This window comes from Maylandia zebra, linkage group LG23 (assembly GCF_041146795.1).
Source record: "Maylandia zebra isolate NMK-2024a linkage group LG23, Mzebra_GT3a, whole genome shotgun sequence".
Taxonomy (NCBI): Eukaryota; Metazoa; Chordata; class Actinopteri; order Cichliformes; family Cichlidae; genus Maylandia; species Maylandia zebra.
The window spans coordinates 17,996,750-18,024,266 of NC_135188.1; the positions used below are offsets into that span (position 1 = coordinate 17,996,750).

General features: G+C 39.7%; 2 protein-coding genes across 2 annotated transcripts in view; both read left to right on the forward strand.

Annotated features, from left to right (window-relative positions):
- The window catches only part of LOC112430390 (protein NLRC3-like), a 39,997-nt gene extending 38,531 nt beyond the window's left edge, over positions 1 to 1,466 (forward strand). The window contains exons 9-10 of the mRNA XM_076879876.1: positions 99 to 145; positions 320 to 1,466. Coding sequence (XP_076735991.1) covers positions 99 to 145; positions 320 to 840 — 568 coding nt within the window. The 3' untranslated portion in view covers positions 841 to 1,466. The remainder of the gene's footprint in view (positions 1 to 98; positions 146 to 319) is intronic.
- Positions 1,467 to 4,109: 2,643 nt separating this feature from the next.
- Positions 4,110 to 27,517, forward strand: part of LOC101485278 (NLR family CARD domain-containing protein 3) — a 28,604-nt gene continuing 5,196 nt past the window's right edge. Inside the window, exons 1-7 of the mRNA XM_076879870.1 lie at positions 4,110 to 4,441; positions 12,343 to 12,398; positions 12,713 to 12,997; positions 14,821 to 16,612; positions 21,383 to 21,556; positions 21,841 to 21,927; positions 22,078 to 22,251. Of these exons, the coding sequence (XP_076735985.1) occupies positions 12,347 to 12,398; positions 12,713 to 12,997; positions 14,821 to 16,612; positions 21,383 to 21,556; positions 21,841 to 21,927; positions 22,078 to 22,251 (2,564 nt within the window). The 5' untranslated portion in view covers positions 4,110 to 4,441; positions 12,343 to 12,346. The remainder of the gene's footprint in view (positions 4,442 to 12,342; positions 12,399 to 12,712; positions 12,998 to 14,820; positions 16,613 to 21,382; positions 21,557 to 21,840; positions 21,928 to 22,077; positions 22,252 to 27,517) is intronic.

Here is a 27,517-nt window from a genome sequence, read left to right on the forward strand (position 1 = left end):
AAATGCAGCCTTTAAGGCTGCAGACCCTGAATTGGGATACAGCCCATGTGTGCATGCTGAAAGAGATTGTACTGGTCTGACCCCCCTCCTCCTTTCAGGGTGGAGCCTGCTGGAGTCCAATGGTTGACACCAGGGCTGAAGAAGTGTAAGTGTGTTTTTAATGTGAAATATGAAAACAAAGCAGCACACATTCAACCTCTTCAAAATGTCACATCACTCATTCACATCTCTGATGTCAGGACTCATGATCAAAGTGTCAATCAATGAACAGATGATGGATCAATAACTGCAGCTGGATTGTGTTTGTTCTCTCCATCAGATTCCTGTCAACTCACAATCGATACAAACACAGTACACACAAATCTCCAACTGTCTGACAACTACACGACAGTGAAACATGTGGAGAAGGTTCAGTCATATCCTGATCATCCAGACAGATTTGATGTTTGGCCTCAGCTGCTGTGTAGTAATGAACTGACTGGTCGCTGTTACTGGGAGGTCAAGTGGAGTGGAAGAGTTGACATGTCAGTGAGTTACAGAAGAATCAGAAGGAAAGGAGACAGTTATGACTGTGTGTTTGGATACAATGATCAGTCTTGGAGTCTGAACTGCACTGATAATGGTCCTGATTCTGTCTGTCACGCTAACAGTCGAACATCCATCTCCTCCTCTGTCTCTAACAGAGTAGCAGTGTATGTGGACTGTCCTGCTGGCACTCTGTCCTTCTACAGAGTCTCCTCTGACACTCTGATCCACCTCCACACCTTCAACACCACATTCACTGAAACTCTTTATCCTGCATTTTATTTCTTTCCTTGTGCCTCAGTGTGTCTGTGCTGAGTTGAGAGTAAAGAGTGTCCTCTTGTTAGAGAAACACTCTGACTGTTGAACTGATTATTCAGTCTGTACATGTCTGTTTCTTTCAACCAGAAAAAATGGTAAATGGCCTGTATTTGTATAGGGCTTTACTAATCCCTAAGGACCCCAAAGCGCTTTACACATCCAGTCATCCACCCATTCACACACTGGTGATGGCAAGCTACACTGTAGCCACAGCCACCCTGGGACGCACTGACAGAGGCGAGGCTGCCGGACACTGGCACCACCAGGCCCTCTGACCACCACCAGTAGGCAATGGGTGAAGTGTCTTGTCCAAGGACACAACGGCCGAGACTGTCCAAGCCGGGGCTCGAACCGGCAACCTTCCGATTACAAGGCAAACTCCCAACTCTTGAGCCATGATTCATGGATTCAATGAGTTGATGACGTTTCTAAATGATTTCTTGTAAACTTCTTCCTCTTCAGTCCTTTAAAGATGGAACTATGATTATCCCAGGATCCACGTTTTTTCCCACTCAAAGCTTCACAGTCAATATCAGTATGTTGTGTTTCTCTGAATCTCAGTTCACAACCAGCTCCTCCGCATTTTTAATAGGTCTGAGCTCATTAAAATTAATACAAATGTTTGATTTCTCTTTCTTAATGTGATTTTTCCATAATTCTTATATAAGCGGACATCCAATAGTACTCAGTGTATAAAATATTCAAGACATTCAGCGTCTCTCCTGTTTCTGTCATTTTATAAAATCAAGTGCTTTTAAAAACTAATCCAATCAAAGAAACATGGACTGTCACTAACATCTCCTTGAACACTTCATCAGTGGTGATTTTTTGCCCTCTCCTGCTGAGATGAATTGCATGGTTTCAATTTAATTAACACACATGACACAAAGTGTTTTAAAATCTACCTTTTCTAATTGTTTGCAAATATTTATTCTCTTAAATTCAATTTTATTTATATAGCGACAAATCAAAACAGCAGTCGCACCTACAATAATACATGCAGAGAAAAACCCAACAATCATATGACCCCCTATGAGCAAGCACTTTGGCGAACGTGGGAAGGAAAAACTGAGTTTTAACATGAAGAAACCTCCAGCAGAACCAGGCTCAGGGAGGGGCGATCATCTGCTGCGACCAGTTGGGGTGAGAGAAGGAAGACAGGATAAAAGACATGCAGTGGAAAAGAGCCAGACATTAATAACAAGTGTGGTTCAGTGCAGAGAGGTCTATTAACATATAGTGATTGAGAAAGGTGACAGAAGAAGAAAAACTCAATGCATCATGGGAATCCCCCGGCAGCCTAGGTCTATTGCAGCATAACTAAGGGAGGATTCGGGGTCACCTAATCCAGCCCTAACTATATGCTTTAGCAAAAAGGAAAGTTTTAATTAAGCCTAATTTTAAAAGTAGAAATAGTGTCTGTGTCCCGAATCCAAACTGGAAGCTGGTTCCACAGAAGAGGGGCCTGAAAACTGCAGGCCGTCCCTCCCATTCTACTTTTAAATAATGGGAACAACAAGTAGGCCTGCAGTGCGAGAGCGAAGTGCTCTAATAGGGTGATATGGTACTACAAGGTCATTAAGATAAGATGGGGCCTGATTATTTAAGACCTTGTATGTGAGGAGCAGGATTTTGAATTCAATTCTGGATTTAACAGGAAGCCAATGAAGGGAAGCCAATGAAGGAGAAATATGCTCTCTCTTTCTAGTCCCTGTCAGTACTCTTGCTGCAGCATTTTGGATTAGCTGAAGACTTTTCAGGGAGTTTTTTAGGGAGAGTTTTTAGGACATCCTGATAATAATGAATTACAGTAGTCCAGCCTAGAAGTAATAAATGTATGAACTAGTTTTTCAGCATCACTCTGAGACAGGACAGTTCAAATGCAACAAAGCAGTCCTAAATATTTGTTTAATATGTGCATCGAAGGAGCTATCCTGGTTAAAAATGACTCCAAGGTTCCTCACAGTGTTACTGAAGGCCAAGGTCATGACATCAAGAGTAAAAAAAGTATATATATATATATAAAAAAAAAAAAGAAAGTAAAAAAAAGGTTAGATACCATATTTCTAAGATTTCCAGGGCTGAGTACAATAACCCCAATTTTATCTGAATTAAGAAGCAGAAAGTTAGCGGCCATCCAGGTCTTTATGTCTTTAAGACATTCCTGCAGTTTAACTAATTGGTGTGTGTTATCTTGCTTCATGGATAGATAAAGCTGGGTGTCATCTGCATAGCAGCGAAATTGTATGTTGTGTCTTTTGATGATACTGCCTAAGGGAAGTATGCATAATGTAAACAGAATTGGCCCTAGTGCTGAACCCTGTGGAACTCCATAATTAACCTCCATTTACATAACTCTCCATTTACATAAACAAATTGGATTCTGAGCGATAGATGTGATACAAACCACTGCAGCTCAGTACCTGTAATATGTAATGCTCTAATCGCTCTAATAGAATATTAGGGTCGACAGTATCAAATGCTGCACTGAGATCTAGCAGGAGAGGCACAGAGATGAGTCAACTGTCAGAGGCCATACGAAGAACATTTGTAACCTTTACTAAAGCTACTTTTTTGTGCTGTCATGGGCTCTTTTCGACAGAAAATAGAGCAAGTGCAATCATATAAATATCTTGGGACTGTAATCAATGAAAAACTGAACTTTGATGAGAATTGCAAATCGGCTTGTAAAAAGGGTCACCAGCGCCTTTACTGCCTCAGGAAACTTGCTCATTTCCACATTGACTTAAAAATTGTAACTTTGTTTTATCGTTCTTTTATTGAGTCTGTTTTATCTTTTTGTTTGGTAGCATGATTTGGTCAGACCTCTGTCACAGAGAAAAACTCACTGAATCAGATAGTGAGATGGTCCAGTCGCCTGATAGGTGAGTCACAGTCCTGTTTAGCCTCCCTGTACTCTACACAGATACAACAGATGGCTTAATCAATTCTTAAAAATGGTTCTCATCCTGTACGGGGTGAATTTCAGCTTCTTTCCCCAGGAGGGAGGTTTCTATTTCCAAGATGTAGAACAAAGTATTATAAAAACAGCTTTGCCCCTGTTGCTGTCACTGAACTAAATAAGATATGTTTTTTATTTGATTCATATTGTTCAAGTACTATATATGTGTTTTTTGTGAGGTTTTAACTAGGAATGTGTGTTCGTGAAGGGATGCCAAATGCTATCATTTTTCTGCAAAGCAAATTTACCTATGGGTATAAACAAAGTAACCTTAACCTCAAGGTCAGCTAAAAACAACTTTCACTAACACACTGAGTGTTTCTTTGATCTGTAGTCAAACCAGTTTAAAGTGTCACTACAACAGAAACTACAATAGAAACATAATTTTAATGCTTCGCTCAGTAACAGGACAGAAAGCCTCCAACAAACATTTTTACATGTTTCTAAATTGCAAACTTGAGAATTTCTGATATTGCTTAATCCCTGGTTCCCCACAAGCACCTCCCTTCCTGCTCTTCCTGTTTCGCTTCTCTTTGCTGATCTCCGTGTCAGACGACCTTCTTTAGCACAAACAGCACAGATCTGCCGGACTCACAGCTGGACCAACGAGGCAGAGTGGAACCAAACCAGCAGCAGGTTTGAATTCATCTTTTCTCTCAGACATTAGAGGCAGCTTGTGCTTCTGTAACTTAAAGCACTGAAAGTTCCTTCAGCACATTTCTTCTCTGCTCTCCTTTATTGACCGTCATTGTTCTTGCTTTCTAATGATGCACCATAATGTTTCGTAAAGCCCATCTTGTCGTCTTTCAGTAACCGTTTGAAATGTCCCTCTAGCCCCAATAGTCGAAGAGTTACATTAGTGCGAAGCGCACATTAAGTGCACCACTAAGCGGTGTTCACTTTTCTTTTTCCAGTCAGCTGTAGCTTGTGAACGCTTTGTGCTACCGTAATACACTAAATATCCCCGTAAAACTCAGTCTCTCTTCTTTCAGTAACCATGTGAATTTTTTCCCCTAGCTCAAATGGTCAATGAGTTACGGTAGTGCGAAGCACACATGGTAAAATCTAGGCGGAGTTGAGTTTTCCTTCTGTGTTTAGATTTTTTTTAATGAACTTTATTGAACACACAATGAGTGTACAACATACAAACAGATGAAGTATACAAAAGAACAGAACATTTCTGTGTTCAGACAGCTGTAGCTTGTGAATGCTTTGTGCTACCGTAATACGCAAAATATCCCCATAAAGCGCAGCTTCTCTTCTTTTCGAAACCTAGCTTTCTCTAGCATAAATGAAGAGTTACAGTCGTTTAAAGACTGCTTGTGAAATGGGCCCGTCGGCTGGCCATTGGTCAATAAAGCGTTAAGTTCTTCTGCTTTGTTTGAGTATTTCACCTTTTTCACTGATGCACTCACTTCAACCCAGAGGTCTCCTCACACTTTCTCCTTATCATCTTTTTGATGGACATTATGGTAAAAACTCTCTCATGATGTCATTTTATCTCTATGTGAATCCATATTTACTATGAAAGTCGTTTAACAACGTTATTATTTGAAAATAAGTGATGTACAGCAGAGTAAGCATTTCTGAGGCCACTGAGAGAAAAGAGGGACACACTGCCTGTGAGCTCACCAACACACACATTTACACTTGGTTTGTCTTCACAGCAAAAAAAAACACACTTCCTGCTCCTGATGTTCTGCAATTAAAATCTATTTAAGAATTGACACTGTGATTTGTGCTTTTAATTTGATTTTAATTCAACACACAGGAAATGTAATTTGTAGAAACAATGTAACGCAGTGTAACAGAGCAGAAGCACTAAAATAGACTGATGGATTATTCTAATATCAAGGATCAAGGACAAGTATGTTCAGTTCAGTTTTTCTTCTATAACATGTAAACGGCAGCTGCCTGTAGCTGTTAAGGTGGAACCTTTTCTGATATGCTACTTTAATATCAGTGTGACAGCTCTGACCATCAGTCGTTGTCTTGCCTGTTAATTTCAGAGGATTCAGCCTTTACAGAGCAATAAATCAAATACAAAAAACATCCTGTTAAAACTGTAACTGTAACAGTAACACGGTCATTATTTTTATTGATTGATTTATTGATTAACATTCAAATATCTCAGTGAATACAAAATAAAGATTACCACAAAGCAAGAAAGCATAAGACAAGGCTAATCAAAAGGTATTGGCTGAAGCATATGATTTACACCAACACTTTTAACAAAAGATCTTTTAACATGCAGCTCATGTAGGGCTCAAAGCAAAGAATAAAACAAAACAAAGCAAACAAACAAACAAAAAACAAAAGAAAACAAAAAAAACTTTGCACCTTAGATGAGTAACTACATTAAATTAAATTTCATTAAAATAATTGAAGCAAAACAACCAAGAGTTTCAGTATTATTATTTTTGCTCTTTTCATTCTTTATTTATATATTATTTTTCTAACACTCTATTTTTAAACATGCTTTCAAACAAGGAAAATGAACTACACCTTAACTCCTCTAACAGAAACACATCTGTGCTTTATGTTTGTCCTTATCTTGTTTTTTTGGGGTTTTTTTTTTAAAGAATTCTGTTCCCATTAAGTCATATTGACTCTCTCTGACTTTAAACAGCTTCTGAGTACTGCGGCAAAGCAAGTTATTTTGTGCTTTATACAGTATCTGTGCCATTTTATATTCAACTAAATCATAAAATAGAGAGCAATAAAGTGTGTATAATGATTTCTTGTTCAGGACATGCTTTGTTTTGTAGAGAATAGCAACTTTTGTTTTCACATGGTTTATATGAGACTTCCAGCTAAGCTTATCATCAATTATCACTCCAAGAAATTAATTTTTTCGCACACGCTTTCAATTTCAATTCCATTAACCCTGATTTTAGATTCATTTTTCATTTGTCTAGTGCCAAAAATAATAAATTTTGTTTTGTTTATATTTAACGATAACTTATTTATATCAAACCAGTTTTTTAATATATTTAACTCCTTTTCCACTGTAGTCAGAAGCTGTTCTAGGTTTTTACCTGAGCAATACAGAGTGGTATCATCAGCAACCAATACACATTTTAACAATTTGGAAACACTACATATGTCATTTATATATGATATGGATACTTCAGGGCCCAGCACAGAGCCCTGAGGAAAGCCACAAGTTACCTTCAACTGATTAGATTTTACATTATTGATTTCAACATATTGATATCTATCATCCAGGTAACTTTTCATCCACTTGTATGCTATGCCTCTTATACTATATCTCTCTAGTTTATTCATTAATATAGAATGATCAATTGTACCAAACAGCTTTTTTAAGTCTATAAAAACACCAACAGTATATTCCTTATTATCTATTTCAGTAGATATCCCTTCTACAACTTCCATCACTGCCATCCAAGTGGACCTTTTCGCTCTAAAGCCATATTGGTTATCACTTAGGAGATTATGCTTCTCAATATATTTATCAAGTCTATTAACAAATAACTTTTCTAAAATTTTTGAGAACTGTGGGAGTAGTGATATTGGCCTGTAATTAGTAAATTGACATCTCTCTCCATTTTTATGGATTGGAATAATTTTTGCTATTTTCATTTTTGAGGGAAACATACAGTACCAGTTCAAAAGGACAGATTACAAATGTATGTGAAAGGTCGCAGTATATATTCTATAATACTTTTAACTAATATCATGTCAATACCAAAACAGTCAGTGGACTTTTTATTTTTAAATGTTTTCACAATGTTCATTATTTCTCTATGAGTTACAGGACCAATAAACATGGAGGACAAATTCTGAGTAAAATATATATTAAAATAAATAAATAAATAAATATATATATATATATATATATATATATATATATATATATATATATATATATATATAATTACAGTGAAAAGGCAGTTTCTATACATTGTATTGATGAAATCTGTTGTTTTCTGATGTCTATTTGGGTTTCAGCAAATTTATATTAAAATCACCACAAATTATTGGTGCTTTTTTTTATCATTTAGGTGGCTAAACATAGCAGAAAGTTTTTCATTGAATGTGTCAAGGCATGACTCTGGTGACCTATAGATGCAACTTATAATTATATTGTTAGCTTTTTCAACATGGATTTCAATAGTAACACATTCCAATACGTTATCTATGGTGCTTGACGTACATTCAATCAGACATTTGATTATACTCAGACTGACAGCAGCTTCAGTGCATTTACTTCATGCTTGTCTGATTAGACACAATCACTGCTGCATTTTAGTGTCTCTGCTGGAACTGCACCAAAACTCCTTCATTCACCATCCCAACACTGAGAGGGATGTTAGAGACACAGGGACACCTTCACCTCTCCCCCTAGAAGTTCCCCTGGAGCTGAGAAAGTACCAGAACACAAAGAGAAGAAAAGACGTCTTTTCAGGAGGTCAGAAGGAACCCACTTCAGTTTTCATCCACTCAAGCAAAAGTTCCAGCAAAACAAATATTTGAAAGATTAGAAATTAAAACATCAAATCTATCACATAGATCAGCGGTCCCAGACCTTTTTTGCGCCACGGACCGGTTTATGCCAGACAATATTTTCATGGACCGGCCTTTAAGGTCGCGGATAAATACAACAAAATAAAACTAGTACTGGTACCGAAAAAAGGAAAATTTATTCATAACACACGTGAAAAGACCAAGGAAAACCGAGTAAACGATAAAAACAATAACAAAAAAATGCTGAAAACCAATAAAAACCCTGAAAACTATACATTTCACACCTGAGCCTAAACTCTCGCGGCCCAGTACCAAACGACTCACAGACCGGTACCGGTCCGAGGCCCGGGGGTTGGGGACCGCTGACATAGATGACCTTTGACCTGAGCAGGAAGAAGAGAACAGCCTGAGGTTTCTCTGGTTTATACTCCACCTTATCCTAGTCTGTATGACATCAGAAACATAGCAACCGCTTAGACACCCCACTTCCTATTTTTTTTCACAGCTCTCTGAGCCACTAACAGTCACATGACTGTAACAACATGAAGTTGATGAACTTAATGAAACGAGAAACAAGTTCCTCTTCTAACACAGGCAGATGTGCAGAGACATCTTTGCTCTTGGCTCTGTGGGTTTGCACATCTGGTTTAGATGAGATTCTGCTTTCTGTCCAACATTTTTGGACCCAAATAAAAGTTCAGATTGTACTACAACACACAACACAGAACTAACCAGGTAATAGTAATTGTCACAGAACACGGAGTGTTCAGGTAACCGCAGCTCAGAACTATGTACAAGTTTTATTTAACTGAGGAATCTTTTAACAAAGCTAAGGAAAAGAAAAACTAAGGCTCATGCCACGGGGGGAAACAAGGAGCGTGGAGCCCAGGAGTGCCGTAATCGGGACCGTGGGGAAACTGCAACAGAAAGGGGAGACACAGTTAACAGCATGCAGGTTCCCAAGAAATGAACAGCTAGACTTCATACAGTAAGTTGCCGAGGCTTACAGGTAGAGCAGGACCGTGGAGCTTGGACGGGAGAGGTGCCCGTGAAGGGAATCCTAGGGAGGGAGGCAGTCAGGCAGGAGGACAGGCAGGCCACAGGCTTCCACGCCGAATGCTGGTCACACAGGGAGGAGACTTACGGACTGGTGAGGAGAAGCCGTCAGAGCTGGCTGAAGTAGTCCTCTGGTGATTGCCTCAGATGAGACGCATGTGGTTTGGAGGCGGCACAGCCCGAGGGTGTGGCCACCGCAGCCTCCCACGGCTCCCTGGATGCCGAGCCACGGGCCGTGACAGCAATAATACCAAACATGTTTTCAAACAACTTCAGTAAAACACCCTGTTAAAACTGTAACTGTGTTTAACAGGAACAAGGTCATTGAAATCATCACTTGGTGCTGCTGTCTCTTGTGTCTGTACAGAGTTTGAACCAGAAGGCTGAACTCTTTTTCAGTCACATGATGTTTCTCTGTCTCTGCATCTGTTTCTCTGATTGCAGCTGCATTTGAATGAACTGGAACGTCCAATTCTCCAACACGTTAACTCTGCTGATCCTTGGTGTTTAAATAACATTTCTTTCTTTGACTCAGTCTGCTGTCACTTTGTTTTAGAGAGACAAAGAGATTTCAGATTAACTGGTGTTCCTGTTGCTCCAGCACTAAAGGACAATACATGTCACCGCCAGAGATGGGCAGTTTCTGATTACTTTTTTCAAGTAAGATAAGATGAGATAAGATAGAACTTTATTAATCCCTCGGGTGGGTTCCTCTGGGAAATTCGATTTCCAAAAAAGCACAGCACCGACAGAAGTTACAGAGTTACAGAATATTATATATATATATATATATATATATATATATATATATATATATATACATACACACACACACACACACACACACACACACACACACACACATACACACACACACACACATATATAAATACAGAAACAAATATAAATAAAATATACAAAGGGGATAAATAGAATGAATAGGAATAAAAATAAAAATACAAGTGAATTGCACATTTCAAGTATTGAGGACTATTGCACTGTTGACTATTTACAAAAAGTATTGCACAAGGTATTGTACAGTGAGGTGAAGAGGCACTACAGCTTAGTTGTTCCCCCCTCCTTTGTCCTCCTGTCTCCCCTCCCTCTCCCCTCCAGAGAGGAGTTAAACAGTTTGATGGCGTGTGGGACAAAGGAGTTTTTAAGTCTGTTAGTTCTTGTCTTGGGGAGAAGCAACCTGTCACTGAACAGACTCTTCTGGTTGTTTATGGCCGTGTGCAGAGGAAGCCCAGCATTGTTCATAATGTCCAGCAGTTTCTTTAATGTCCTTTTCTCTGCCACTGTCACCAGAGTGTCCAGCTTCATGCCGACCACAGAGCTAGCCTTCCTGATCAGTTTCTCCAGCCTGGATGAGTCCTTCTTTGCTGTGCTGCTCCCCCAGCACACAACAGCATAGAGAAGTACTCCAGCAACCACCGACTGGTAAAACATCCTCAGGAGCTTCCTGCAGATGTTAAAAGACCTCAGCCTCCTGAGGAAGTACAGTCGGCTTTGGGCTTTTTTATACAGGTGCTCTGTGTTGCATGACCAGTCCAGTTTATTGTCCACCCACAGCCCGAGGTACTTGTACTTGTTGACCACCTCCACCTCCTCCCCCTCTATCTGAACCGGCAGTGGACCTTCTCTGGACCTCCCGAAGTCCACAACCAGTTCCTTAGTCTTTGAGGTGTTGAGTTGCAGGTGGTTTGTGTGACTCCATGCAACAAAGTTCCTCACCAGACTTCTGTACTCGAGTAAAGTAAGGGATTACTATTGCAAAAACGGTAATTAGATTACCGTTACTTTCCCGTAGGAACGCTGCGTTACTGCATTACTAAAACCGTGATTTTTTAGCAAGAATGTCTCATGACAGTGACGTAAGCGAGTGCGACGTTCGTGACAACAGCTGTGTGCAGATCAACAATGGATCATATATCGAGTGCGGGAGAGAGTATGAGCGTGCAACGTTTAAAGCTTGGAAGTACTGACCTTACTTTGAGTTTGATTCCATAAAAAGTAACAAAAACATTAGTGTCCGTTGTGCGTGGGAAGAAAACTTCTTTTAACCGCGAAAAAAAAAACCCTAAACTTCCAAGCAAGCACTGGGAGTGCGCTACCACGTAAAGGGAAACTCACAGAGAAACTCGCGGATTCTTCAACTGACCACTGCGGCACAGCTGCACCAGGGTAAACCTACGCCTATGCCACTCCTGCTTTACAGGTGAAAATAGAGCAACAGGACCACTAGTCTTTGATGTTATTTATTTTATGCTGTGTTTTACTTGCATCTATTTGAAAGAGTGAGTGTAAACACACAAAAAAATATATATTTTATGTGCTGGAATGTACAGAAAATAAGTTTAAATGTTAAACAAATTTCTTCCAGTCAGAGAATGTTGCATAGAATTAAATTTTTGCTTGATGCATAAAGTTAAAAGGTTAAAACTAATAAAACAAGTTTTAAAAAGGGACTTTTCCATTTGATTACATTTTGCATGATGGATTATGCATTACAAGTAACGCGTTACTGCCCATCTCTGCTGATTACTTTTTTCAAGTAACTTGACCAACACTGGTCACTGCGCTGATGCCTTTTCAGAATTGCAGCAAAGTTAATAAACTTTTGGCTAAATATTCTTAATTTTTCATATATATATATTACTGTAGGGGGATCACACTCCCATACCCAGTTTGGGTATAAAACTGAAGACTGACAGTATAAGTTAAGGATGAGGATAAGGATGCATTTGTGGTTTATAAGGTCAGATTTTTTATTATTACACTGAACTAATACCTGAAAAAGTATATAAAAAATCAACCATTATTACCTTATTATCATTACCACCACATTCACATGTCATTGATGTTTTATTTCAAACAGGTCAGTTTTGGATGTATGTGGCTGAGACACTAAAACCTAATATCAATAAAATAACATGACACATGACTGTGTTCACAGTTTCTTCTGTTAAAATCGTCTTCTCATGTTTTCATAGAGAGATGATGAAAGAACCTGTAGAAGAATCACCAACTAAAGCAGCTTCCACAGCAGGTAGGAGATCAATGGTTTGTCTGATGAGCTGTATGGATGTAAAGAGACAAGGTACAATCCTTTGCCTTTTTGTAACACTTATTGGAAAAAATTTGTCAGAGCACTTGCACATAGTTATCTATATACTGTCTTTAAAAATGGTCACAAATTCAAATCTGTTGCAACATGTCTTAATCTTTCTTTGGAACATTTTCATAACATGACAACTGTCAGTCTAAGGGGCTTGGAAAAGAAAGCAACTTCACTCAAAATGATCTCCTTGTCATCAATGTTTGAGGGGGATGCATGTTTATGTCTCTTCCTTCTTCTTGTAGAAGAGGAGCTTGCCAGGGTGCGGTCAGCTTTTGTTTGGAGGGTGTCAACAGAAATCCTTAAACAGCTCCTTGAGGCCCTTGTAAGTGACGGTGTCTTAAATGAATTGGAGAAAGAATCAATACTGGAAGGGAACCCAGTCAGAGCAGATAAGGCACGTTGCTTCATTGATACAGTGAGGAAGAAAGGGGACAAAGCCAGCAGGATCATGGTCAGACATCTTCAGACTATAGATCTCTCCCTTTTCTCTCAGCTGCGTTTATACTCTGATCCATCTGCTCAACAAGGTGAGTCCACTTTTCTCTGTAGTTTGTTGAGATGTGAAGTGTAAAACCTCAGAATTTAATATAACGAAAAGCAGAAAGCGGGAACTTCATTCCACAACATACATTTGGATTTATTAAAGGGCTGCTCACAATGGAAAAAAAAACCTTTCCCAAACGGCCATGACGGAGTGAAGATCATTAAAAGATGTATTGGTAGCAGAATAAACCCTGCAATTACCTCTTAAATCCATGCCTGCAAGACCACTCTAACAACAATCATCACATGTACAAACTACAGACTACTGGAGAATAAAAAAAATCTCTTAGAGACATGCTGAAAACAACTCCCTGAAAAGTAATGAGGTGGAATAAGAAGTATGTTGTACTAACCAAGGGTTTTAAGTGTGTTGTACTTACAGAGTCGTAAACTAAAGTATTAACTTGAGAGAAATTATTTCACATAAGCGTTTAACTTAAAATAGACTGCTCAGAATTATTTTTTTAACATAGATTTTTCTTAGCTCTATTTATGTGAACAGTAATCTTATTTAGTTGTTAAAACCGTGAAAAACTAATTGCTTTTAAAAAAAAAAGTAGTGTCACTTGTGTGACTTCTTGAGTGCTTCAGAAACCCATGAAGGAAAAATATTACAGTCTTCTATTAGTCACAGTGTGCATAATCTCTTTTTGAGTTTATGGCAGGAATTTAATGTGAAATATTGAATTCCCTTCAGATGTTTATTTTAAACAGTGTAGGTAGCAGTTGAAAGACAGCATGAAAGTTTAGTGGGATTTTTTGTGACAAAATTTGGAGAAGTCCAGAGTTGAAAACCTGTTTAGTTTGTAAATGTTCCCATTGGTTACACAAGCCACAAAGCCAATTTTTTATTTTACATATGTAGGTTTAAAAACCTTTAGTGTGACTGCGCAGAAGTTCCATTTATTTAAATTATAACAGAACAGGAGCTTCTTTGGTTTGGTGATGATTTGTTGTATCTCAAGCTGAGCATCACTCAGTGAATGAAGCCAGATGTATTTTTCATGACATCAAGATTGAAGAAGCACAAATAACACAACAATCCAAACAAGAGGAAAAGTAATTTAAGTAACTCTTTGAGACCATTCATTAAAATGTCAGTGGAAGTACACACTTGATCAAAAAGAAAGAGGAAAAGATTTGAAGAAACAAGGCACCTCTTCACATTTGCAAAGTGATATCTTTGCCCATCCTTCATCACAGAAGCCTGTTTAAAACCAAACACAAAGATGGTAAATGTTGGTATAAGTGATCAGTCGTCACCATGCTCTTGCCCTGTGTACAATCACTAAAAGACACAGATTTGATAATATAATAAAATGACCTAAAACTTGTTAATGGGAAAGCTGGTAAATATATGATCGTTATGTGATGGCTAATATCCATCTGCTTATGTCCAAGAAGATAGACTAAATCATTCACTGTTGAATATAAACAACGTCAGCAGCTGTTTGGTTCTCTCCCATTTCCTCATCATGCTGTTAACAGGCAAAATACTACCTGCTGTCTCTCCTCCAGGCAGATACCCTGAAGCGAAAAAAAACTACAAGAAATATGAATAAACATTAGAATGTAAACAATGTCCGGCATCCAAGCTTTTTGGTTTAGTACTAATGCAACTGAAACAATTTTCTCTTCACTTTAATAGCAGGATGGTGCACTTATAATTAATGAGATTTCTTCAGTATTGTAATTTGAGATCTAAGTACGTTTGAAGAAAAAATATGTAAAAATGCAAAACAAAAAAAGAAGACAAAGAAATAAACAGACTGTTTTTTTTTCTTGCTATTTTTAATGATTTATTTAGAGGCTCTTCAAAGTTGTCAGCCTCGGCTTAAATCTAAGTTGAAGAAGAAGTTCCAGTGTGTGTTTGAGGGGATTGCTAAAGCAGGAAACCCAACCCTTCTGAATAAGATCTACACAGAGCTCTACATCACAGAGGGAGGGACTGCAGAGATCAGTGATGAACATGAGGTCAGACAGATTGAAACCGCATCCAGGAAATCAGATAAACCAGAAACAACAGTCAGACAAGAAGACATGTTTAAAGATTCACCTGGAAGAGATGAACCAATCAGAACAGTGCTGACAAATGGAGTGGCTGGCATTGGGAAAACAGTCTTAACACAGAAGTTCACTCTGGACTGGGCTGAAGACAAAGCCAACCAGGACATCCAGTTCATATTTCCATTCACTTTCAGAGAGCTGAATGTGCTGAAAGAGGAAAAGTTCAGCTTGGTGGAACTTGTTCATCACTTCTTTACTGAAACCAAAGAAGGAGGAATCAGCAGCATTGAAGACCTCCAGGTTGTGTTCATCTTTGATGGTCTGGATGAGTGTCGACTTCCTCTGGACTTCCACAAAACTACAATCCTGACTGACCCTTGCAAGTCCACCTCAGTGGATGTGCTGCTGATAAATCTCATCAGGGGGAAACTGCTTCCCTCTGCTCGCCTCTGGATAACCACACGACCTGCAGCAGCTAGTCAAATCCCTCCTGACTGTGTTTCCATGGTAACAGAGGTCAGAGGATTCACTGACCCACAGAAGGAGGAGTACTTCAGGAAGAGATTCAGAGATGAGGATCAGGCCAGCAGGATCATCTCCCACATCAAGACATCACGAAGTCTCCACATCATGTGCCACATCCCAGTCTTCTGCTGGATCACTGCTACAGTTCTGGAGGATGTGCTGAAAACCAGAAGGGGAGGACAGATGCCCAAGACCCTGACTGAGATGTACATCCACTTCCTGGTGGTTCAAGCCAAAGTGAAGAAGGTCAAGTATGATGAAGGAGCTGAGACAGATCCACACTGGTGTCCAGAGAGCAGGAAGATGATTGATTCTCTGGGAAAACTGGCTTTTGATCAGCTGCAGAAAGGAAACTTGATCTTCTATGAATCAGACCTGGCAGAGTGTGGCATTAATATCAGAGCAGCCTCAGTATACTCAGGAGTGTTCACACAGATCTTTAAAGAGGAGAGTGGACTGTACCAGGACAAGGTGTTCTGCTTCATCCATCTGAGTGTTCAGGAGTTTCTGGCTGCTCTTCATGTCCATCTGACCTTCATCAACTCTGGAATTAATGTGCTGGAAGAACAAGCAACCTCCCAGAAGTCTGAAACGGGACAATCTACACTTAAGCACTTCCACCAGAGTGGTGTGGACAAGGCCTTACAGAGTCCAAATGGACACCTGGACTTGTTCCTCCGCTTCCTCCTGGGTCTTTCACTACAGAACAGTCAGATTCTCCTACGAGGAATGCTCACACAGACAGGAAGAAACTCACAGAGCAGTCAGGAAACAGTCCAGTACATCAAGAAGAAGCTCAGTGAGAATCTGTCTGCAGAGAAAAGCATCAATCTGTTCCACTGTCTGAATGAACTGAATGATCGTTCTCTAGTGGAGGAGATCCAACAGTGCCTGACATCAGGAAGTCTCTCCACGGAGAAACTTTCTCCTGCTCAGTGGTCAGCTCTGGTCTTCATCTTACTGTCATCAGAAAAAGATCTGGATGTGTTTGACCTGAAGAAATACTCTGCTTCAGAGGAGGCTCTTCTAAAACTCCTACCAGTGATCAAAGCCTCCAAAAAAGCTCTGTAAGTAAAAATGTACTCATCCTTTTATTTTTGAAATATTGATTCTACTTAACAAAAAAACAATCAAGTGAGCAATTTAAGCAATATAAACATCGTGATGGGTGCTGATCCATTAAAAAACCTTAAAAAATTCAAATGAATGATCATCTGCAAGCATATGATCCTTTTGAATTGTCAGAGCAGCAGAAATTATCAGCATTTCTGAGACATCTGTGGGTTTATCACTTATCAAAGTACCTTCCAGAACTGTTTTCTTTGTACCAAAAACTCATCTACCAGTCCGGTGTTCTGTTACTGTTTACTCTTCAGTTATCATTCATTTAATCTCTGGTGTTCTAAAGTAATTTCTCTGCATTAGTGCACTGCTCAGTTCAATATGGGAGTTAAGTTTTTTCTATATTATTATTCTTTATTGCGCTGGTTTCCAAACTAGGGTACGCCTACCCTCGGGGGTATGGGAGAGGCTGTAGGTGATACGTGGGACGGGGTAATTACCAATTCAAAAAGCCTAAATTTGCACTAATACAGTTTAATGTGGCTATTACATACATGTGTATATACCACCCTCTGGTGTTTAGCAAAACAATTGCCCTGACAAAATACATGGGTGCGACTTCCCCAATTGACTGACGCCTGACTGTTGAAGTTGCACTGTTGAAGAAATGGACAAATGGTTAACCAAAAGAAAATGCTCTGCCACCGAAACAGCGGCCACTACCACCAATCAGCTCATATCTGAAGATGCATTTGCCAGTGACCGCACAGGTGATTGTTCAACAATGTGTTTGTCAGATTGGGATGCCAGCATAAATGTATCTGTGGTTACTAGCCAAGTATCTAGCATAGAAGGAGACAGTCATGTGGAAAGTAATGAAGGGTCTGATGTGGAGCCTCAAAGTGGGAGAAAGCATGTCACCTCTGACTGTAACACAAAGAAGCGCAAATATGATGACAATTATATTTCACTGATGTTCACATGTATAAATACTGGGGATTTTCCCAGCCATAATGTGATAATTGTGCAAGTATTGTTTCACAACTCAATGAAACCTTCAGTATTGCACAGAGATTTAGAGACAAATCATCCCCATTTGAAAAATAAACCATGAGAACATTTTGAGCGACAGCTAAAATCACTTTAAACAAGTAAAAGCTGCATTCGAGTGCCGGATCCTATGAATAAAAACAGACCACAAGCATCTTATATGGTCAGTTTTAGAGTGGCTAAAAACAACAAACCCCACACTATTGTGGAGGACTGCATTCTCCCTGCTGCTTTAGATATGGTAGTGAGAATGTTGGGGGAAAAGGCAAAAAAGACAATACAGTCCATTCCCTGTCCATTACAGTCCCTCCATCATCCCTGTGCCCAAGAACAGCAAACCCTCATCCCTGAACGATTACCGGCCAGTTGTACTGACCTCGGTAGTAATGAAGGTGTTTGAGAGGCTGCTGAAGAACATCATCTCCTCCTCCATCCCAGACACCACAGATCCGCTGCAGTTCGCCTACAGATCCAACAGATCCACAGAGGATGCCATCGCCCACGTCCTACACACCACTCTCAGCCATGTGGACAAGAAACAGGGTAACTATGTGCGAATGCTGTTTGTTGATTACAGTTCAGCGTTTAACACAATAGTGCCCTGCAGACTGTTCACAAAGCTGAGGGATCTGGGACTTAACAGCCATCTGTGTGCATGGGTGTTGGACTTCCTCACTGGCAGAACTCAGGTGGTGAGGGTGGGCAGGTGCTTCTCCAACAGCATCACCATCAACACAGGAGCACCTCAGGGTTGTGTCCTCTCGCCACTGCTCTACTCCCTCTACACTTCAGACTGTGTGGCCACCCATGGCTCCAACACCATTGTGAAGTTTGCTGACGACACAGTGGTGTTGGGTGCCATCTCCAACAACGATGAGACGGCCTACATGGATGAAGTAAAGAATCTGGCATCGTGGTGCCAGGACAACCACCTCCAGCTGAACGTCAGCAAGACCAAGGAGCTGGTGGTGGACTTCAGAAGGGGTCAGCACAGAGACTACAAGCCCATTATCATCAATGGAGCTCCAGTGGAGAGGGTGCAGTCCTTCAAGTATCTTGGTGTCCACATCTCCTCAGACCTGACATGGGCTGCCCACATTTAGGTCCAGACCAAAAAGGCTAGGCAGCGCCTGTATCACCTACGACAACTGAGGAAGTTCAGGGTCTCTCCAAAGATCCTCAGGATTTTCTATACAGGTGCTGTGGAGAGCATCCTCACACAGAACATGACATCGTGGTTTGGGAACAGCTGTGTGAATGACCAAAAAGCTCTCCAGAGAGTGATCCGTACAGCAGAACGCTGCTGCAGGATTGCTCTCCCCCCGCTTCAGGACACCTACGCCAGGAGATGCCGGACTAGAGCAGCGCAGATACTGAAGGACCCGTCCCATCCTGGCAACAAACTGTTCCAACTTCTGCAATCTGGTAGAAGGTTCCGCATCTTCCGGGCAAGGACAGAGAGACTCAAGAAGAGCTTCTATCCCCAAGCCATCCGTGCCCTAAACACACACACCCGCCCTCTCACATCATCTATAATTGACTGAGTCAGGACTCTTCCAGACACTAAACCAAGGCACAATGTACATTTCAATTCCTTTAATTTTAAATATGTTTATATTGTCTATCCTGTAAAATAGTCAGATGTCTATTCATAATAATGTACAGAATTCACCTGCTTGCTGCCACTACTGCACATTCACCCAATGTATATACTATATATATATATATATATATATATATATATATATATATATATATATATATATATATATATATATATAACACCCAGCACGCCCCTGCGGGCGGTTTATCCTTCAAGCTCGGGTCCTCTACCAGAGGCCTGGGAGCTTGAGGGTCCTGCGCAGTATCTTAGCTGTTCCCAGGACTGCGCTCTTCTGGACAGAGATCTCCGATGTTATTCCCGGGATCTGCTGGAGCCACTCGCCTAGCTTGGGAGTCACCGCACCTAGTGCTCCGATTACCACGGGGACCACCGTTACCTTCACCCTCCACATCCTCTCGAGCTCTTCTCTGAGCCCTTGGTATTTCTCCAGCTTCTCGTGTTCCTTCTTCCTGATATTGCTGTCATTCGGAACCGCTACATCGATCACTACGGCCGTCTTCTTCTGTTTGTCTACCACCACTATGTCCGGTTGGTTAGCCACCACCATTTTGTCCGTCTGTATCTGGAAGTCCCACAGGATCTTAGCTCGGTCATTCTCCACCACCCTTGGGGGCATCTACCATTTTGACCTCGGGACTTCCAGGTTATACTCGGCACAGATGGTCCTGTACACTATGCCGGCCACTTGGTTATGGCCACTTGGTTATATATATATATATGTATATATATATAATGTTCTTCCTCTACACACACACCCCCCCCCCCCCCCCCCCCCCATTTTTTTGCACATGTTGAGGAGCGTGTCAGGCTACATTTCACTGTGTGTTATACTTGTATAACTATGCATGTGACAAATAAAGAACCTTGAATCCATCATCAAACAATGCTGTCTCATCAATGCAACATCAGAAAATGTTTTACAGCAGCTACTTCAGCACATACGCCACAGTGAATTTTACGCAATACAACTGAATGAGTCCACGGATGTGGCTCCTTGTATATTTGCACAACATTCATGAAGGAACCGTCAAGGAGAACATGCTGTTCTGTAAACCACTCGAAGAAAGGACAACTGCAGTAGATATTTTTCAAAAACTGGACACATTTATGATCACACATGGACTCGTGTGGGACAGATGTGTTGGCATCTGCACTGATGGTGCATGGGCCATGACTGGGAGACAAAGAGGTGTGGTTTGTGTGTACAGGCAGTAGCGCCAGATGCTTCTTGGGTACACTGCAGCATCCAGAGAGGCTCTTGCTGCAACGGGAATACCTGTCCGTCTGAAACATGTCTTGGACACCACTGTAAAAATTATTAACTTTTTGAACTCCCACTTATTTGCTGCATTGTGCAGTGAGATGGGCAGCGAGCCTGAAACTGTATTACTCCACACAGAGGTTTTCTTGCTCTCAAGAGGGAAAGTGCTGCCCTGTTTCTTTGAGCTGAGGGAAGAACGTAAAGTTTTCTTCAGTAACCATCCCTTTGAGCTGTCTGAACATTTGCATGATGTAGAGTACCTTACGTGCCTGGCTCATCTGTGTGATATATTTTCCCGTCTGAACGAACTCACTCTCGGATTACAAGGCATTTCTACAACCATATTCATTGTTTATGATAAAGTTGTGGCCATGATAAAGAAGTTAAACCTTTGGAAGAACTGCATGGTCAAAAACAACACAGAAGCACACATTATCAAACAGTGTAAAGCATGACTGTAACATGCACCTTCAGGAGCTGACGGCGCAGTTATGCTGATACTTCTCATAGACGGGCAGGTTAAATGATTGGATACATTACCCATTCACCTCCGTGCCTACTTCGTCATCAGTGTCTGAGCAGGAGAGCCTAATTCAGATCACCACAGATGGATCTCCTAAAAGACCCTGCGCACTGAACAGCCTGTAACTTATTTATATGCAAATACAGAAGTGTAATTAGGATTTTAAGGAAATTTAAATAGTTTCCTTCATTTTATGACTTAAGAGATTTCTAGTTAACCATAACTTCTAGTGGACTCCAATATATTAGTTTTTATTGTTTAGGTTGAACAAATGCCATAAATATAATCTTTCTGTATTTTTTCTTATTTTTTTGTAGGCTAAGCATCTGTGAACTTTCAGAGAGAAGCTGTAGAGCTCTGTCGTCAGTTCTCACCTCCCAGTCCTCAAGCCTGAGAGAGCTGGACCTGAGTAACAATAGCATGGAGGATTCCGGAGTGAAGCTTCTGTCTGAAGCAGTGGAGAGTCCACATTGTAAACTGAGAACTCTGAGGTCAGATCAAATATATTCATTTTTTTTCTTTTGGTCTTTTTTTTCAGCTGACAAAATTAAACAGTTAAAAATTTAGCCCATAAATGTCAGCTTTATGAATTGTTGTTTTTACATTAGTTTTAAGTGAAACTGTCACATTTTTAACCTGTTTAACCTCAGATGATAAGGATTCTTTAAAACACACTGCAAGTAAATAGCGCTAAATGTAGTAGTAAGTAGCTCCTTACTGAACCCTGATTACAGTTTAATGAGTGTTGTTTCATTGTTCATGTTTTAATTTTCAGACTGAGTCTTTGTAATCTCTCATTGAGAAGCTCTGACAGTCTTTCTGCTGGACTGCAGAATCTGAACTGCAAGCTGACTAGTCTGAGGTCAGATCAAGACATATTTTGTTTCTCAAAATTAACCAATTAAAGTCCATCCATTTTTTGTTGCATGTTATGAGGTTTCCTGAAGTATTACTGAAAAAAAAGTGATTAAATATATGAAACATATTATTTATGTTCTTGATTAATTTTCAGACTGAGCGCCTGTAACCTCTCAGAGAGAAGCTATGAAGCTCTGTCCTCGTTCCTTAGCTCCCGGTCCTCTAGTCTGAGAGAGCTGGACCTGAGTAACAACAATGTGCACGATTCAGGAGTGAAGCTTCTGTCTGGCGCAGTGGAGACTCCACAATGTAGACTTAAAACTCTCAGGTCAGGATTCAAAAATGTTCATACACTGTCATTTAAAATCTATATTGTTGCACAAACAGCTAAGCTTAGCAATTGTTAAGTGACCTTTTATTTACCTTTGAGTGGATGATTCTACTCTGAAAAACAGTCATAACATTTTTTATAGTCACGTTTTGTTTTTGTTATCGTTTCTTTTTAGAAAATTACTTTATGAACTGATAAACTTGCATATATATAGCCATTATGTGTCTATGACATACCCATATCCTTTCATGCTGGTAGGACAAAAACTTCCAAATGACATGTTTAAGATTCTTATGGGCATTAATGATATAGAATTTTGGGAAACATTATAGAAATGTCTTCATAGAAATAATCAGTATAGGAGGTTATTGGTGATATTTATTCACTGTTTAATTTTAATTTGTACAACATAATGTTACATTTCTTAAAATTGAGATTTTTATTCTTTCTTAAAAAAACAGAAGTCTTTATTTCAGAGGAACTTCTGTCCACTAAACATAAAATCCCAATTTCTGACAGTATTCTGAAGTTTCTTGCAGTATTGATTGTACATTACACAATTACACACAAAAAAAAAAAAAACGAGAATTTTGAGCCTGACTTCATCATAAGAGGAAGATAGGACAGCTGAGTGAACTTCAGTGACTCAAAAAAGCAGAGAGAGAGAGAGAGAATTATCTCAAAAAACACCCATGGTTTGAAGGAGAAAATAAATCCTGCCCAAATATCAGTTCTAAGTCATATTAATACAGAAAGTATATTTTCGTTAGAAAGTAGGAAAAAACCTAAACATAATAAAGTTACTTAATTGTTATTCTAACCTTTCCCCTGCATTATGGGCAATGAAAAACTGATGGAATGTTTCATAAGACTGTAACCCATTTATTACAGGTGACCTATTTGTTAACAGTTCTCTCAAACTTTTTTTTCACTTTCTTTTTTCTCCACTAACAATTTTGGTGTAAATATTTCATAAAGGGGAGAAAACAGTTTTTTGGGGGTTTTTTGGATTATTATTTTCAATTAATTAAAAAATAAGACTCGTGGTAGGCATTACTGAAGCAGTTCCGACCATGGGTTTGACTTCCCCAAAATACCAGACCAGCTTTTGCTCCTCCCACAAAACAGCTTTAAACCTGTGTGGTTACCACAATAAATGTAGTAGTCTTCCCCAAGTATATTTCATTTTATATACAATGCAGTGCCTCTTCATTCTTCATATATCCATGCATGACATTTTGATAGACTTGGTTTCAGATTTTTTGCAGTTTATTGCTCTTGTTTAAGGTCTGAAGTCCTTGTACATGTAGCAACCCACTCGTTATACTGAGTCTAACCCTGCTTGCCTCAGTTTCGACTTCCTAGTTGGGGTGTTGGGTTCTTTATAGCGCAGATTCCACAAATGGTTGTCGTATGGACAGGAATCAGGGATACTAAGAGTAAACCCCTGCATAAACATTAAAGAAAGAATTGACCCCAGACCACTCTTTAGGACAGAAACTGAACATTTACTGAACATAAGGGTAGGACAGACAAAGTACAAAAACACACTTTTTTTTTTTTTAACTCAAATGATATTACAGTTTCATTCAGTAAATGAAATATACTCTTTGAATACCCTTTAAAATGATATTAAGTCTTAGTGGTTAACTCACTGATACCTTATCAGAAATACGCTATGTAAATATACTAAATGCGCTATACTCACATATAGGCCCCCGGCACACTGACATTCACACTCATTACAGGCCAGTTTGTCAGCTGGAAATCATTCTACAATTGGAACAGCAGTGTAGCTGGTGATATCTCAGCTCCAGAGTTTTACTGCCATCTCCCGTCAATTTAACTGTGATTAATATTTAGAATGGAAATTACACATGATGTGAAAAATTGCCACCTAGCAATTTTTAGTAGATTTCTTTAAGAAAAAAAGAGTTTAAAAAGGTATTTTAAGCAGTCTGACAAAATTTGCTATTACATATGTTTTGTTTTATAATGTCTAATAGGCTTTATACAGTTAAGTACAATCACGGCATGACAGAAAGACAAGCTTAATCTCTCTATTAAAACAAATACTATACATGTATGCTCGAATAATAACAAACAGGTGAGATGTTAGAACGCTTTTATTTTAATTTTTAGTAGACAGTCAAGCGACATGCCGGGAGTCCGCTGTTCTCACCAGCTCTAATGAGCCTTGACCTTCCAGTCAGCCATTGAGCTGGTGGGCTAACAGACCTCTCCAAAAATATCAGAGCACTTTTGCAAATATGATGAATCGAGCAGATATTATAGGTCTACACAGCTACATTCTCATCTGAAAATATCTTAATAGTTTATTTTGTGTCACAGAAACAATAATATTTAAAACTTTTAGCTGCTCTTCTCCGCTATTGCTGTGTTTGAGTTTTGGACAAAAGTCCATAGGAATTATAAGTACTTACTGCGGAATTCCTATCCGGGCTACATCCAGTACATACACTTCTTTAAAAGCTCTCCACAGCAGTGCAAGGCAAAGCATGCAAACAGCAGGGTAGTCAGGGTACTCTCTCAACTAATCAGATAGCCCCTTAACCTACATCACATGGCTAATTTGCGTTCCTTTTCCTCTTTTAGCAGCACAAGGACCCAAAGACCTGACGTCTACTGAATCTCTTTATGTCTTTAATATTTCAACAAACAAAAGCAGGAAAATGCAAAATAAAAAATAAAATAAAAAATACGTACTGAACAAATCAATAGGATAATACATAATAAATAGTATTTGTTCATATATAATCTGTATTCATATGTAGCCTCTTGAAAACAATTTTGATATTTTTAAGCAATATTATACTTATTTTGGCCTTATTTACGCAATGCTATTAAGTAAGTGGGCTCTGGGTTCTTTTTTCAGTGTACATTCGTACTGTATAATTTAACTTACTTTTAATTCACTTGTCTGATTTGTAAAAGTAGTATTACCCACGAAAATGAACAGTAGTGATTAACAGTGCAGTAAATTACACCATACACAATGTAAAGTAGATCTTCGCAACAGTCCTTTAATTAGCCAAAATAATAAAACGGCATGTTTTAATATTCGGGCTAACCGAAAAACAGCAATATACTAACTGTACAATGAATCCCCACATACAGTGTAGACCACTGGTAATAGAAACAATTACTGACCCAAAAACTAAACATAAAGCTCGCACAAATACATCCTACTTTGCAGGCCTATGCTAATACTTGAGAATTTAGCAATCCAATAAGATCTCCAAACTAAAGTCTTTTCAGTAAAAGGGCAAAAAATGCGTCAACAAATGCGTTTGCGCTGACAAACACCTCCTTCATTTCCCCAGATTTGAAGGATGGGTCAGGTTCGTGGCCCAACCTATTTCAGAATTCATAGCACGGCTCAGCCAGTTCCAGTTTCCGAATATGGTGTCAGCTACTTAGCTGTATTATTACTCTTTCTGGGTCACAAAATGAACTTTTAAGATATTTTCAGATGAGAATATCCATCCATCCATTTTCTGCTGCCGGGTTGTGGGGGCAGCAGCCCAAGCAGAGAAGCCCAGACCTCCCTCTCACCAGCCACCTCCTCCAGCTTGTGTGGGGGAACACCCAGGCATTCCCAGGCCAGTCGAGAGATATAATCTCTCCAGCATGTCCTGAGTCTGCCCCGGGGCCTCCTCCGGTGGGTCATGCCCAGAACACCTCACCCAGGAGGCACCCAGGAGGCATCCTTGTCACATGCCGAAACCACCTCAACTGGCTCCTTTCAATGTGAAGGAGCAGTGGCTCTACTGATCCTGGTCCTGCTTTTTCTCCTGATTGGCCGAACTTCTCACCCTATCTCTAAGGGAGATGCCAGCTAACCTTCGGAGGAAGCCCATTTCCGCCGCTTGTATCCGTGATCTTGATCTTTCGGTCGCTACCCACAGCTCATAACCATAGGTGAGGGTAGGGATGTAGATCGACCGATAAATTGAGAACTTCGCTTTTACACTCAGCTCTCGCTTCACCACAACAGCGTTTGCACCACTGCGGCCGCAGCACTAATCTGTCTGTCGATTTCCCGCTCCCTTCTCCCATCACTCATAAACAATACCCCAAGATACTTGAACTCCTCCACTTGGGGCAGGAACTTGTCCCTGACCCGGGTTGGGCACTCCACCTGGTCCTCAGCCGAAAGATGAAAATGTAGCTGTGTAAACTTCAAATATCTGTTCGATTTATTAAGACATCACATATTGGCAAAACTGCTCTGTTTTCGGAGACACCTGTTATTCACCAGCTCGATAGCTGATCAGGAGGTCAAGGCCCACTAGAGCCGGCGAGAAAATCGGACTCCTGGCGTTTTCAGATCTGCCACGGTCTTTTGCTTCTTAGGTTAAAGATGACATATAAATCACTTAGATAACTTAAATATGTTGCTTGGCTTTTGGCTTATATTAAACAATGCACATATGTTTTTACTCATTTTACATGAATTTTGACTTTTTAATAAAATAAAGAAATTGAATAAATGAATTTATCTCTTTGCTATTCATAATCTTAGACTTTACTTATTTTTTACTATTTATGCATTTTTAAAATCTGGGTTATGTTATTAAATGTGTATATTCTCTGCACTTGTTATAGATGTTCACATGACCTATAAAAAAATTGCCAAGTCCAAATTTCAAAAGGTGAATGTCATATTGACCTTCAGGTTGGGTTGTGGTTGGAAGTCCAAATTGTGGACCTAGTTTGGATGTCGTATAATGTCCAGAATGGACCCAATGGGATCTGCATGTCTGTCCTATGTCCAGTGTTTAGTGGGTTATAATAACTAATAGAAGAAAGAAGAAAGGTTTTATTATATTGACCATACATACAATACACAAACTTCACGTTAGGGAGACAGGAATGTGTAATGTGTAACACAAAAGGGCAGATCAGGAGAAAAAAACAATTTCTGCTCCAACTTATCCCCAAAGTAGTTGGCATGAGGAGAAGACAAAAAAACTTCAGCACATAAAAAGCACAAATATCATCACATCATAACACCATAAACACACAAGACAAGCAATATGGGGGAGTATGCCAATGTGCAAAGCTGCATCTTGGACGCAGCTTTCTCGCTAATATTGTAGTGTGTTGCCTTACTCTGTTAACTTGAAGTGACTATTGTTGTCCATTGGGAATTGTCTCTTATAAATAAAGGTAAATGAAATTGAATGGATGGAAATTGAAAAATGTTATTGTATCTGACAAACAGAAAATCATAGCTCAC